The sequence below is a fragment of the Oreochromis aureus genome, linkage group 4 (assembly GCF_013358895.1).
Source record: "Oreochromis aureus strain Israel breed Guangdong linkage group 4, ZZ_aureus, whole genome shotgun sequence".
NCBI lineage: Eukaryota > Metazoa > Chordata > Actinopteri > Cichliformes > Cichlidae > Oreochromis > Oreochromis aureus.
In genome coordinates, this window is record NC_052945.1 from 22,677,447 (window position 1) to 22,693,206 (window position 15,760).

The following is a 15,760-nucleotide window of genomic DNA, read 5'->3' on the forward strand; positions in this document are numbered from 1 at the left end:
AATTAAATATCCAGGATGCTATTGATTTATTCTAGTTGTCTCTTTCTTGGGTTCTTGTTACCCAATGGAAGCCAAAGGGAATAGTTAAAGGGTAAACCATTTATTAACCATTCGCTATACACATTTTTTAACCTGGTGTGTGATAACTGAAAGAATTAATGCCTGAAAAAGATAAGAAATCTATAAATTACAGAATAATGTGGCACTTAAATTTTAGAAAACAACTTTTGATGCTTAACTCAGCCAGGCCTTGTTTAACACACACCTTGGCTGAGGGTTCTTTATCAATCTTAGGGTGAATATTGATGGTTTACAACAAAATGAAAGATGGCAGATACAATCCTAAGCTTAATGTTTTGTTTCTGAGCACAAAAGGATTCCACATTGACTTTATGCAGGTAGGCATGCAGCAGAAAATGAACAGAGGCCTTTTAAGCTGTAAAGTAGTGACACCAGCTGGTCATTTCAGCTAATTTCATCATGTCTGACCTGGCTGTTGCACAGCGTGTTGATACTGCATGAGGTTGCAGAGAATCAACTCTGTGTTTGATGCTTTCTGTGGTCTGACATTAGTGATTAAAGACACTGTGTCCCATATGGTTTCCACAACAAACTATCCTGTGGTCTTTTCCTGACTGGGTGTCAGCTGATGTGATGATTAGATCAACCTATAGAACGAAGTTGTTGTTTTTGTCTGTTTGCTTGGTTTTTTTTTTTTTCACTGAATGTGAATTCATGCCAGAAAACAACAATGACTTTCAGTTTCAATCATGTGTACCAACAGGACATTTTCCACATTTGGGCTGTTCTAAGAAAGATTTACTTTCCATCTATTATTGCATGTGACAGTGATTAATACAAGACATTTTCAGCTGTACAATTAGTTTGGGATTTACTATCCTGCTGTGAGCTTTGCCTCACCGAAGAGCACTTATAATGTGCATTCTAGCTGCATGGTTACTACTTCAGTACAAAGATGTCCAGTGTGCAAATCTCTGTCCCAACACCCACATTTTTTTAATGAAACTGACCCTTTAAAAAAAGAAAAAAAAGAATGTCAATTAGGCTGTTTTTCTCATCACAACATGTGAACAGGCAGATATTAGCTTTATCTCCTTTTAAATGTTCATGAATATGCTCAGTCACTTGAATTACCGCTCTGATTCATTGCTCCTCTGATCACACTACCGGAACCACAAGAAGTTGTCGTTGTGACACATTTTCTCCACCAGGGGGAGTGCAGCTACTCTACTACTAAAAATAATTCATAATACTATACTGTAAGTGGCTGGATTCAGCTTTGTGGACACAACCAGGTTTTGTTTTTGTTTTTTAATCCTAGTAATCCATGTCATATATATTTAATATCAGTACCCATTTCTATGCAAAGAGCCCACAATTTTGTTTATTTGTAGTGATAATCTAATTGCATTTGAAGTAGCACAGTTAAAGCATGTTAATCCTATACCCCCGCTTGTTTTTTAAACTACAAATTCGAATGACTTTACGTAAAATAGCTTCGTTACACGACCCCGTGTATTACAGTTTAGTATTTGAGTTATTCCCAATGCACACAGACTATGAGCCATTTGTTGATTTCTGTGCATTTCTGTGCGTAAAGTTAGGCACAGACGGCGCACTTTTCTGCGATCTCTGGCTGAGCTTTAATTAATCTACTAATGGCTTTTATTTCTACGTATGACTGCAGCCTATAATTAAGTCTAGTGTGAGCAGTTCAGTATGCTCACAGTCAAGCCGTGCAGGTTCCACACAGTAATCCAGCAGCAGTGTGCCCCGCTTCCCATTTTGGGGAAGGGCAGCTCAGCCCCTTCGGTCTTCCCATTGGCTCAGCTCCTCTCCTTCGTTTCTTCTTGACTTCACGACCACGGTTTGTTCCAGCTCTCGAAAACGTGTTCACAAGTTGTCAAACCTGGTCAAGGCTTTTGTCCCCGTATAAATTTTATCTGCTACCCCGATTGTTATCAGAAACAAAAAAGCAAAGCTTTTAAAAGAAGCCCTGTGGGAAGACGAGCAGAGAAACTAACACCAGGACTACTGGAAACTCTACTCCTCAGTGGGACCGTGCTGTCAGCATGGTATGTCCACAGCACATCGTTGTTTGACTGTTATTCTTTAATGGTGTGGCTTTGTGAGCTCTAATCTCAGAACTCCCCGTGTATGTCTTGGTCGTGCTTTCTTTTTCCAGCGAAAAAAGGCTTCTTGTTATTATTATTATTTGCACTGTATACCGCTGGCTGGTTCCTTTGTCAGTTATGTAATCAGTCAGCGTTAGGGCTGTATGCTGCCTCATTATAGTTAAGCTCCGCTATGCATTCTTACACAAGAATGCACTCATTGTTTATATGCTGAGCAGTACCTACACAACCAAACTTAAACTCAGTGACATACAGTTTGGATGGCTGTATAAAGCAAGCTGCAGCCAAATATACAGTCGTTAACTTTTTTAAAAGTCTCTCTTTATCTTCTTTTTGTTTTGTTTTGGAGGTTGTGTCTGTTTTAGTCATTTAAACCTTGAGCACAGATGATAAAATCTGGCACAGCTGTTAAACATTTATCAGATCTGTGGATGCAAACACCCTCAGGGATGAAAGGCTGCTCTCTAGCATCATAATCACCAGTTTCATCAGTTTTTAAATGGGACGTTTACAACGGAGCCACGAGCATCTGTAGCCCCATGTTACTCAAATTGGATTTTAAACAGCAATGAACAACCCTTTTTGTGTTAAGCTGTGTGGTAAAACCAGCTGCATTCAGGGAAATTTTCCATGCTCATATTACATCATGGGTATAGCAGCAAGTAGCTGTCATGATCGAGCTTTTTCAGTTGTGCAATGCCAGGATGCTAAAGGACTTTAGATACAGTGTAATGTGATATTATGTAATGACTGAAGATTGATTGATGTGATTAACACAGATGTATCCTTTTACAGGTGGTTGCATACATGTTTATACATGTTCATTTTTACTACAAAAGACCAACATCAGCATTGCAACAGATCAAGTATTGACAAAGCAATATTACATGAGGTTATGGCTCTTTTGTTAACTCCCTTTTAGCTCTCAGGACAGTTTTGCTCTTTCTTCATTTTTGCAGCAGCTGGCAAGCAAAACAATTTAATTTGTATTGCCAGCTAGCTGTTGATCTGATGAGCATAATGTTTATTTTACTCTTAAGAGCTGGAGAGATTTTTGCATGAGAAAACAAACCTTCCACTCTTCTTTAAACATGAAGTCTAAATGTAAAGTGTAAGGTGTGAAAAGAGTTTTATTCAAGCTGTTTGCACGGGGGGGTTGGGGAGTCTGTAAACTGAAACCTACATGGTGACCTCATGTCCTTTGACACATTAAGCCACATAAAGTGTAATGACTTTACTTCAGATCCATATACCTAAAGAACTAAACCACATGTTCCAGATTTACATGTGTGCAGTAATGTGTGAATATCTGTGTAAGTCCTATGCATAGGATTCACTGTGCTGTATTCATATATTTACTCACTGAGTAATTTTACACCTTAAGGTCAGCTGAACCACTGTTGCATAATTTTGTGCAGAGTAGAAACATAGAAGAGTGGTTCCTTGTTTTCCAAACAGTTCCTGGGACAGATGCTCACTGACCAGGAGACACAAATTTACAACCAGTGCATGTGTGCTTGTGTGTGTGCCAGTCTGTGTGTGTGTGTGTGTGTGTGTGTGTGTGTGTGTGTGTGTGTGTGTGTGTGTGTGTGTGTGTGTGTGTGTGTGTGTGTGTGTGTGTGTGTGTGTGTGTGTGTGTGTGTGTGTGTTGGGGTTTGTTGGTGGAAGGAGGACAATTAGGGTTAACCAAGTATAGCAAAAGAGAAGGAAAGGGGGGCAAACCCAGTAGTTATTTTGAGAAACACTGCATGATGTATTTTGAAGTGGGAAAATGTGTTCAAAGTTAAAAACATATCAGCAAGAAGTGGAAATAAACACTGAATACAAATACAAAGCCCTCTCATTTTAAAACATATGTCAAATGTGTATATATTGATAATCTTTTTCAGTAAACTACAAAACCTAATACAGACTTGTTATGTTCTTGTGGTTTCGTAATAGCAAAGACAGTGAAACACTGAAGAGTTGAACAGTATCAACTTGTACTTGCAGGCCCATGCCGATGACTTCTTTTGATGTTAGAGAGATGTAGTAATGTGTAAAAGTCTTGAGCCAACCTTCATTTCTTTATGTTTCACTAGAAAAAAGTATTTGCAGTGATTTATTGAACCATGCAAACATACACGGAAGTACAGTTTACAAGGCAAAAACAGAGTTTGTACAATTCCAATGAGCGTAACAGTCAACGACCATCTTTATTCATCAACGCAGTCTGAGTTCTCATATTTAACCGTATTTGTAATTTCTTTAAATTTTCCAAGGAGCTAACCAGTCAAATAATCTACTAGTCACTTCAGCTCTATAGAAAAGTGTGTTTGCTCTAAGGTAAGTGATCAAATGAACTCACAGGAGTGTGTGAAGTAGACTTTTTCAGTATAGTCCACTGGAAATCTTGTTATAGTTTGTAGCTCAAACACATGAATCCTTAAAGCTTAATAAAGCTGTTGACTTTTTAATTATTTGTTCAGCATACCCTGATAACTGAATTCTAATAACTTTTTTCCTGTATTATTACCAACTGTACCCACTTCGTGGTTTACCCATGCACCTCAGCACCACCCACAGTATGAACCAATGCAAGCCTAACACCTCCCAGTGGATTTCTCCCTCCCATTCCCAACCACACATCACTGTATGGCTTCTGTCCGCCCCACTTTTCCCTCCTTTCTATTTGTGCATGCATATATTTGTCACAGTCTCACACTCTACGCATGTGGGCATGGATATTTCTGAAATCACCTGCCCTATCCGGCCGTGTGTCTTCAACAGCCATGAACTCTTTCTGGGTCTTGTAATTTTCCATTCTAACCAGCTGATACCAGGAGAGGTCATGTTCTGAAGCCAGCTTGGCTTGTGTTAAGCCATTTTGGATCCGTCCCTTTCATCTGAGCTGACTTCTAGTATTCAGCTGGTGATCTGCCGTGTTGCTGCATGCTTCTTTTTTTTCTAAAATGCACACCATGACCCTGGTGTTTATGCCTATCTGTACATTAAATGAAAGAGAATTGAGGTGATGCAACAAAGTTTTTTATCTGGATAATTTCATAATAACAAAGCACAGTAAGTAACACACATCCATTATTTATGCATTCTGTGTGCATTTAAACCTGCCATTACGTCAGTCTTGCTAATGAATTACTAACACCTGGACGTACTGATGAAGCATTTTGAAAGGTCAGTCACAGTTGGCCTTCACCTCAGTGCTAAATATGCCAGTTGAATGACTTTAACGTAAAAGAGCATCAGTAGGAGATTCAGTGTCTGCATTAGCATTTCTTTATACATCTGATGTAGTGATGGGAGAAAGACGAGTGAGAGCAAAGATAATGCCTTAATGTTGGATTACATAATGCATTGTCTCACTGCTGTGTTTTCAATGACTGATAAGGAGTAGTGATATAACCTTCATCAACATGACAACATAACAACATAACAACATAACAACAAGTGCTTTCCCTCTTTGTTGTCCCTGATAAATTAAGTTTTTTCCTAGCCTAATTTAATTCTTTCCTTACATAATTTTGTGCACAGAGTAGTGTGTTTCCACACATATTTGCTCAGCATAACTACTTTGACTTTGTGCAGACTCACATGTCAGGATGAAGCTTCAACTGATAATCGGTTTAGTTTATCATATTACTTCTTCTCTTTATAACAAGACAGAAAAGCCTCCGCTGGACAGCAGCGAGGGCAGAACCTGGATGGAAGAAGGCCAGTCTCAAACTCAGCTCACAGCTGTGGATGGTCCCGATGGAGCTGCGACAGACGACGGAGACCGTCCAGCATGGGATTCTAAGATCCAGTATGTGTTAGCCCAGGTGGGCTTCAGCGTGGGCTTAGGGAATGTGTGGAGGTTTCCATACCTCTGCCATCAAAATGGAGGAGGTGAGTGTTAAGAGAAGATAAACTCACAGGTTTAAGTGATTAACTTAGTAGCTGTTTTGGTGCCAAAGCGATGCAACACATGAAAAGAAATAAATACTTGAATGAAAGGGAATTTAATATAAATGAACTGCAGGACTTCCTAATACTATAAACAGATGGATGACACATTGTGTTACAACTTGGTAATAAAGCAGTAATATTGGGGTAATAAGGTGGAAACGGGCTCAAATATGTTATTGCCACTAAATTACAAACACCAAAGTAATTATTTTGTATCAAAAGTATATATAGCTGCATAATATTACACTGAAACGTATACAATTGGGTAATAACAGACCAGAAACTAGGGGTAAAAACTTGGAAACAAATGTATGCGTATGAGGTAAAACTAATTAATAATTAGCACAGTAATATATTAGTAACAATATGATATCCTGCTAGTAATAAAATGGTAAAATCTTCTTTTGAATTTTCATATGCATAACTGTTATTTATATTACAATACTGGAAAGTAAACAGTTTATATATAGCAATACAGGCTGAATGATGATCTAATGTCAAACCATAGTTCACAAAGGATTTATTGATGAGCAAGACGCTGTTGCTTCGTAAACATGAACTAATCACACGATGAAGGGAAGCAAAAACAATAAATGGCTATACTTTAACATCCTGACCACATGGTAGTTCACCTAAGCTGTTTATACTAATAACAATGACTTAAAATGAATTTGAGTTTATTTTATTTATAATATATGTGAGGCTGATGTGTGGACTTATTGTTATTGTTATTATTGACTCACTCAAGCTGTCTTAAGCTCCAAAACATGGGCTAGTGCCCTGATACATATTAAATTAATTGCTCTGTCAGTGATTACAAGGCATTCAACACCTGAAGTATCAAAGCAGCCCAAACCATGATGCTACCTCCACCGTGCTTCAAAGTTGAGATGAGGATCAGTGTCAGTTTTCAGTGCTTTTTACCTCCAAAGAGTGCAAACAGTGTAAACCTTTGGTTTATCTATCTACACAACGTTGTCCCAGCAGTGCTGTAGTATATGGCTTTATGCATCATTATGCTGCTTTTTTGTATTTTTGATTTCTGAGATCCTGCGAATGTCACTGTGTGAAACTGACTTTTCTTTCTGGAGAAGAGTAGAATTCTAAACCATATTTTATTTAGAGCTTTACAACACATGCGTGCAGCATGTTTGGTTAGAACATGAGACTCCAAGCATCTTTTAGAGCGAGGTTGCTGGCACATAAATTTGCTTTTTTTCCCAGCTTTAATAGCAAATTATGAGTTTGTGTTCAAAAAAAGTCAAGAACTGTTTTTGGGGTTTTTTGGTGCTTAGTTAGATTGTGTTTGCCTGTAACATGTGCAAATGCAAAGTTTTTTCCCCCCTGGAACTACAGGTGACTTTGGGTTTGCCTTTAAAATATATGTCCTCCTTCGATCCTTCCAGGCGCCTTCATGCTGCTGTATGTTTTTCTTTTGGTGGTTGTGGGAGTTCCACTGTTTTTTATGGAGCTGGCTGCTGGCCAAAGCATTCGACAGGGCAGCATCGGTGTATGGAAGCACATCTCTCCAAAGCTGGAAGGGATCGGCTACTCCAGCTGCATGGTGAGCATTTTCTTTTTTTCTTTCTTTTTCTGTCTGAGACCATTTTCTGTTTACGTTCATGTATCTGTGTATTCTGATAGAGCTGCTGTTGTTTGACAGCTGACTTGCTTTTTCCAAGTCTGGGTTTCAAAAGTAGCGCCGGGGTCAGTATTTTTAATCTCTTCACCTTCACTTATCTGGGCACAATCCTGCGTCACGTGTCACCGCCTTTATCACCTTTCTGTAAACAACTCAGCCATGCTGCATGTGTGTGTATATACTCAGACACACCCATGCTGTAACATGAGAAAGGTAGTGTGCTGTACGTCTGTGCTGGCAGTTGGTTGCGTAACAAGTTGGGACAAACACAGAGTACCCAAGAACGTTTTTGTCCGTACACACAACAGAAATGTACGACTAGATAGCCTGTGCTTTTTATAAAACGTGTTTATTTTTCTTTAAAGAGACCTAACCTCTGTTTGTCATAGTCAAGGTCAATGTCAAACCTTATGGCTACATTCCCTGGGTTAGCCATTACTTGTAGGCTACACATATAAAAGAAATCACAGCATTACACTGAAGCTGCAAACAATTTGCGGCATACTTTAACTAATATCTCATAATACTGATTATTTATTGATATAAATGCTTTCTTCTTCCCCAGGTCTGTTTTTATGTGGCTTTGTACTATAACGTTATCATTGCATGGAGCCTGTTCTACATGGGTAACTCCTTTCAGTATCCTCTGCCATGGGAGAAGTGTCCAACGAATGTAACCTCCAATGACACAGGTAATCACATGACTGAGTGAAATGAAGTGATGCCTGATGAAGCCTACAGTGTTTTCTTTTCTCAATCAACAGTGAAAGAATGCGCAGGCAGCTCCCCGACGTCGTATTTCTGGTTTCGGAAAGCTCTTAACATCACAAATTCCATTGAAGAATCTGGAGAGTTTAACCCCATCATGACAGGCTGTTTATTGGCTGCTTGGGCAATTGTTTCCTTGGCAATGATAAAGGGCATCAAGTCTTCTGCAAAGGTACATGAACACCAGTCCCACCTTAACACATATAAAGTGTTAGTGTTAATGTTAGTGTTATCTCTCAGTTAAATATAAGCTGCAGCTCGCCCCTTTTCTGCCTCTCAGTTCAGATATTTACATTAGTACATTTCCATATATTCACTGTGCTTACTTGACAGCTTGTCTTAAATGTATTTGATGGAAATTAATAATTGCATTTTCAAATATTCTAAACTTTATGTGTATCTGACAATACTATAATCTTCTACAGTGATTATAACATTTTAGTACACATTAACACTAAGAAACAGACATGCAAAATCAATGGCTGGGGAAAAGCTGCTGCTGTTAGCTAGCCATCTTAAACATGGACACCTGTGCTGACAACACATCTTCGAAAATGGGCAGAAACATTTTTAGCGGGATCTTCTCACAGTGGCTCAGCAGGATGGAGCAGGATGTCTGCAAATCGAAATGTTGGTAGCTCTTCCAGGCTTCATGTCAAGGTAATCTTGGCAGGATTATGAACCCAGAGTTGCTCCTGATGTATCTCTGTGAATGTTAGAAAAAGTTGCAGTAGGAGGCGCTTTGTGTGATCAACTTGGGTAGAAAGGTGCCATAAATGGCTAAGATGGCAACCACAGTTTTACATTTGGTTGTATAATCTTGAGCCAAATATTGCACTTACCCAGCAAATATGTTGACATTGGATAACTGTTGGCTGACAGCCTTTTCTCAGTGTCTAGTCATGGTGGAAAAATTGCTCCAAAATGAAAGTTGAAACTGCATCGTGGACGTTTACCACAACAATGGTTCAAGTTACATCTTTAGGACTGCCTAGACAGCCTTAACTTTGCAGTAGTACCAAGTTTGTGTTCAAGAATTATTATCTACTTTCACTTTATAGAAGGAATAAAATAAACAAATTTAAAAAAGAAAACACAACTCTGCAGTGAGTCAAACTCACAACCCCCACATTTGATTCCTCCAGTTATCCTGTGAACAGCATTCCTGACTCTGATGCTGACATCATGAACAGAGAGGGAATAACTGTCCAATACTTTAAGTTCACCATGCAACAGATGCACAAAATTTTTAAATAACTTAAAAGTATTGTTGTTTATTCATTTAACATAGGTCTCCTATAACTATGGTCATTGTTCATGGGAAGGTACTAACCACATACATGCTGTGTGATTGTCGGGCTTATTTCTAATATTGTGTTGTCCTTGCATTGCAATATAAAACACCTTGAAGCGACTGTTAATGTGAATAAATTTCTAAAAAATGAATATTAGTTTTTGGTTTTTTGCAATACTCTGATTTGTGTTTTCCACCTTGTAAGAGATGGACTGATGCAATCTTTACATGAAAACACCATAAACATCCTAACAAGTACGGTTTAGTTTTTTTGGTGCTGTACCATGACCATCATGTTTGCTGGGTATGCACTCGAATTACTAAGCTTAAAAATCAAAGTATGCAATTTGAAGAACTTGAGGCTTGGTGCTTGGCAGATAAACTGCTAAACTTTAATTTTTAATAGTGAAGTGAGATTGAGAAAAGCAAATTATCACATTTTACAAAATGCTGCACTGTTGAAATCATTATCCATTTCTTTTTCCAATCTTAGGTGATGTACTTTTCCTCCATTTTTCCCTATGTGGTGCTTTTTATTTTCCTGATCAGAGGATTACTGTTGGACGGTGCCTTGGAAGGAATCACCTACATGTTTTATCCTAAGGTAAGCAATATTCTCTCTCTTGCTTTTTCTTGACATCTTTTCTTTATTTTCATTTAACTAACAAAAGACAAACACCTCAGTGATTGCAAAAAAACCATAATAAAACATTTTAAGCTTTGAAGAAAGCATGTAAACCTAAAGATGCTTTTATTTTGTCATATTTGCAGCTGGAGATCTGGGGTAACGTGCAGGTGTGGCGACAGGCTGCTACACAAGTGTTTTTCGCCCTGGGCCTGGGCTATGGTTCTGTTATCGCGTACTCCTCCTACAATCCAGTCCACAACAACTGCCACAGGGATGCGCTGATGGTCTCCTGCATCAACTTCATGACATCCGTGCTGGCCTCTCTAGTGGTTTTCGTCGTGCTCGGTTTCCGTGCCAAGAACATTGCACTACGCTGCGTGGCTGAGTACGTATGTGTGTGCATGATTGAAATGGTAATTCAAATCCAACTAGCGAGCACTTTTATATTGGCAAACTTTCATAACAATCTTAATGATACTAACCCCATGTTTGCCTACTGGTGGTGGTCAGAGGACCCGGTGGCGGCGCCAGTGTCCGGCAGCCTCGCCTCTGTCAGTGTGCCCCAGGGCAGCTGTGGCTACAATGTAGCTTGCCATCACCGGTGTGTGAATGTGTGTGTGAATGTGTGTGTGAATGTGTGTGTGAATGGGTGAATGACTGAATGTAGTGTGAAGCGCTTTGGGGTCCTTAGGGACTAAGTAAAGCGCTATACAAATGCAGGCCATTTACCATGGTGGACTGCTTGTTTGATTGCTTATCTTAGATTTATTTATTATTTTTGTATTTAACCTTTTCAGAAATCTCAGTGTATTAAACTCATTGGCGTCCAGTGGATCGAACCAGCACTGGTGGCCATGGTTCAACATGACAGATGTAAGCTCTGTGACTTTAGCTGAATACAGAGAGTGGTACCATCTCTACAGCTCCATGGTGGGTCCTAAAATCACCGATTGCAGTCTGGAGCAGGAGATGAACAAGGTAATCTTGAGATATTAACAACAGCAGCTTTGCTTCACAACATGATTAAAAACAAGCAACTTGAGGCACAAAGTTTAAAACGTCAACATGTCAAAGGTAAAAAAAAAAACAGATCTGACTTTTGCAGTAGTTTAAGGGATCTATGAAACTGGAACAAGTAGCGTGTAAACGGTAACAAGATGGAAATACACATCTATAAGCATGCGTGAAAATTAGGACAACAGCTGAGATTTCTTATGTATATATGTTCTGTATTATAATACATTTTAGGAAGAGGTATGTCCAATAATAAAGAGCAGTCACTGGTATTAAACCGAGTTTCTAATGTGCTGCTTCACTCATCCAGGATTACAAAGTGTTTTAAAGACAACTTTACTGCAGGTGCCCTACGAGGCACAAGATACTGGATCGGTTAAAAAAATCAAAGTTGAACATTTCAGTAACAACTGTATGTAGGCGAGCGCCGATGTTCCCAGGACCTACGAGGAATCTGGGAGGTGCTATAAAGTATCCAGCAGGCAAGACGATGAAAATGTATTGGACATTGTATCTTGCTGGTTTTCTTGGAAAAATGAAAGCAAGCTGTGATCGTGGAAAGAAAGGAGAAACTAAAGAAACAGGACAAGACATACAAAGAGTCATGTTATCTCACAGTGTTTATTTTATTTAAAAAGAAAAGACCTATTCTCTGTGTTAAAGAGCATGTTATGCAAAAGGTGCGCAGGTAATTTACTGGTATAGGTTAGCTTTAGAAACAGCATCACAGTTAACACACATTTGTTGTCTGTTAGACTGAGTGGATCTGCTTTTTCCCACGTATTTCCACTATCTTACTATCTTCCCTTTGTGTGCGTTCAGGGTGTCGAAGGGACAGGCCTTGCATTCATAGCATTCACTGAGGTGATGGCCTTCTTCCCAGCCAGCCCCTTCTGGTCCACCCTGTTTTTCCTCATGCTGCTCAACCTGGGCCTCAGCACCATGTTTGGAACAATGCAGGGAATCCTCACACCTCTCATGGACAATTTCAGCCTCTTGGGGCGTCACCGAACCCTACTCACGGGTACTGAACATCAGTTGACATGTGTTCAAACTCAGCTACTGTATTTTATTGTTATTTTTTTCTTAAATAAAACTACAGAAAAAACGAAAAAGTGCATGATTCTCGTACTGCAGTGGTGCACTATGTGAGATAAATGTAGTCTGCGTTGTCTTTGAAGGACCTTCAAATGTTTTCTGTCTTTTAGTGTCCAGCTGTGCTTTGGGGTTCATTATTGGATTACTGTTCACTCAGCGTTCTGGCAACTATTTTGTGACCATGTTTGATGACTACTCTGCAACCCTGCCTTTGGTCATTGTGGTCATTTTTGAAACCATTAGTGTGGCGTGGGTTTATGGAACAGATCGGTAAGCAACATTATCTTTGATTTTTACAGTTTTTTATGTCTTTATATGTTGGTTTGAAAAGATGCATTTTAAGAAAAGCATTTTGATTATTGCAGCTTTCTGGATGATATTGAAGTAATGCTCAGATGGCGCCCTCCGGTGGTGTACAAGTACCTTTGGAAATATGTGTGTTTGCTGGCGATGGTCAGTCTTCTGGCAGCCAGTTTGCTCCGCATGGTCTTCAAAGGGCCCACGTACACCGCCTGGAATCAAAGCACGGTGAGATGTTCGACTTCAACTTTCCATCAAATCACATGATTTTAAACTTCAAATAGCCAATTACTGTTTTAAAATATCAGGTGGTGTTTGCATAGCTCTTTTCTACTCTGAGCACTCACTGTGATTTTTAACACAAGACTTATTCACCAAAACACTCACACTCATTCTAATGAATACATCAGGAGAAAGTCAGAATTCATTGTATTTGTCCTGAAGACTGGACAAACTGGGATCAAACATCCCACTCCACTTCAGTAGACAACCTCCTGACCCACAGTGTGTGTAACACGTGCATATAGTGCTGGGCTTGCTGGAAGATGTTGTGGTTTTAGCACAGAGTGTCCAAAAAAGTAGAAAAGAAACTTTTTTTTGTATCAACTCTGATGATCTCCCAGACCTTCAGTGCAACCACAATCTCCATGTTTTGGATTCTCATTTCCTTTATTGTGATGCTCGACAAAAGGAAAGTGGCTAATTTATACTAATATTAGGAGATTCACTTGGCCAGACAATAATATTGACCTTAGGAATCCTGAACTGGAGTGTTTATATTTATTCTACATATGGCATTTTTGTGCAGTTTATTCAGGTTACGCAGGGAAGAACAAATACACTGATGATGTGGACGTCTGAAAAACTCATCTGACATTATAGCGTTAAACCTCATCATCACCTCTCCCTCTGCATCATATTGACTCCCTGTATGTTTAGGATTGTTGTCCTGCTGACTGGTGACATATTTCCCAGTAAGCGTTCATTCTGAAGCTTTCATTCGTAACAAAATCATCAGTAAACGAGAACGTGTGGTTTCATTGGCACAGCTGTGCAGTGGTTATACTCACACCAAGATGAATCCAAATACTTATGTCTGGATTCATCTGCAGTGACATAGCATAACAATATCTCTGTATTTATTCTTCATAAAAATTGCGAATAGTCAGAATTTTGCAGCTATTCATTTGTTTCTAGAGAAAATCCTGTTAGCCATTTGTTGTAGCGTCAACCTGCTTCTCTGTTAACTGCACTTTTATGCTTTTGGTAACGACTTGCTTAACCATCTCTTATCTTTTTAATCTTATAGCTCCTTTAAAATCCCACAAGTAAAACATTTATCTAACAGCCAAAGGTAATTCTGCCGGTGTTCTGTGTCTCTCTCTTCAGGCTTCTGAGATGACTCTCGAGTACCCTGGCTGGGCCCTGGCTATGATCATCATGCTTATAGTATTTGCCAGCTTGCCTGTACCTGTCGGCTACATCTATTCCTTAGTGAAGAACCGCTGGGGCCGTAGCACTCCCTCCCAGGTTGAAGTCGGCCAGGAAATGTGTCGTGAGTTGTACACCAAGTGCAGCTCTACCGAGCAGCCAGATTCCCATTTCCATCCAGTCCACTTCGGGGAAGACGAGGTTCATCCCAGGCCTGCCTTCCTGTCGGTGGGCAACGAACATTACCGGCTCCTTTCCCAGGAGGAGGACGAGGAGGAGGAGGAACAAGACACGGGGGTGTGAGCATGGTGGTCAGAAGGAAGTTGTTTGAGAAAGGACAAAATACAAATAGAAAGAAAAGTAGAAAGACAAAAAACTAAAGCAAGCAGAGCCATGAACAGCATTATCCTTGGATTTTATGTCTTTATATTCAGTAAACCTTTGAAAAGTTGTTTTAACTATGTATTTATATTGTATCATCCTCCTAGTGCCTCCCTATATTTGTTTTCTGAACCAGCTTTGCTGTTCAGAAGATAGAAACAGTTGTACATAAACAATAAAACGATAAAGTTGTGTTTTTGAAAGGATTTAAAGCAGGAAACGTATGCAACATGCTGATGACAGTCACTACTTTCATGTCTGGTGAATGCAGCAGCTCATAAAAATGCTTATTGGATCTTTTTTTAGCTGAAGGACTAATATGTATTTGCATGAAAACATTCTGCCTTGAGTAACTGTGGTGTGTGTGTGTGTGTGTGTGTGTGTGTGCTGTAGTTTGAATGTTTCTGTAATGATTTAGGCTGGTTTTGAAATGTGACAGGGTTTTTTTTCTTTGTTTGGTTTTGGTTATTTTTGTATTTCTATCATTTTACCTCATAAGACCACAGCAATGTTTTTACATGTGTTCACAAAAAATGTGCAGTGTTGCAGTATTTTTACTGTATTTTAATAAACCTCTAGGTGGCAGCAGCCTGATTCTCTGCTCTATTATGATCCACAAACATTCATTTGTTTTGGTCAAGAAAAGAATACCTAAACATGGGTGGGTTGTAAATGGACTGGTTCTTATATAGCACTTTTTTACTCTGAGTACTCAAAGCACTTTACACAACTTGCCTCATTCATACAAGCACTTTTGTTTAGGTTTTTAATAGGGCCAATCCACAAATATTTTGCACACCTTAGTAACATTTTTTGCCCTTTAACCTTGAAATGTTAAATATAATATTAAAATTTACAAATCTATCTATACTTCATATATGAACATATATCCGACACAAAAGCACTTAATTGTGGATCTATCAGTGTTATAAACTGACTTCATGTTGAACATAACAATCACAGGCATACAGACAAATTAAGATTAGAATAGGTCATTCAGATGTTAACATGCTAGGTGGCATTTCTCCTGGACATGGATTCAGCCTTGTCCTAAACAAGGGTTCTTGAGCTTGAGGCTCCACCTTCAGTGTCTCCCTGTGGCG

General features: G+C 39.2%; 1 protein-coding gene across 1 annotated transcript; it reads left to right on the plus strand.

Annotated features, from left to right (window-relative positions):
- The first annotated feature begins 1,850 nt into the window (after window positions 1-1,850).
- Window positions 1,851-15,245, plus strand: slc6a16a (solute carrier family 6 member 16a). Its single transcript, XM_031732666.2, has 12 exons — window positions 1,851-2,096; window positions 5,816-6,041; window positions 7,508-7,665; window positions 8,309-8,435; window positions 8,508-8,683; window positions 10,299-10,409; window positions 10,577-10,818; window positions 11,231-11,411; window positions 12,270-12,471; window positions 12,656-12,815; window positions 12,911-13,073; window positions 14,235-15,245. The coding sequence occupies exons 1-12, from the start codon at window positions 2,094-2,096 to the stop codon at window positions 14,577-14,579; spliced, it is 2,094 nt and encodes a 697-aa protein (XP_031588526.1). The 5' UTR covers window positions 1,851-2,093; the 3' UTR covers window positions 14,580-15,245.
- The last annotated feature ends 515 nt before the right edge of the window (window positions 15,246-15,760 follow it).

What these genes read in the sequence shown, in the direction of transcription:
- slc6a16a (XM_031732666.2), top strand. An exon ending in TGTAACCTCCAATGACACAG is followed by an intron (nt 8,436 to 8,507) that starts GTAATCACATGA and finishes CTCAATCAACAG; the next exon opens with TGAAAGAATGCGCAGGCAGC. An exon ending in GCATCAAGTCTTCTGCAAAG is followed by an intron (nt 8,684 to 10,298) that starts GTACATGAACAC and finishes TTCCAATCTTAG; the next exon opens with GTGATGTACTTTTCCTCCAT.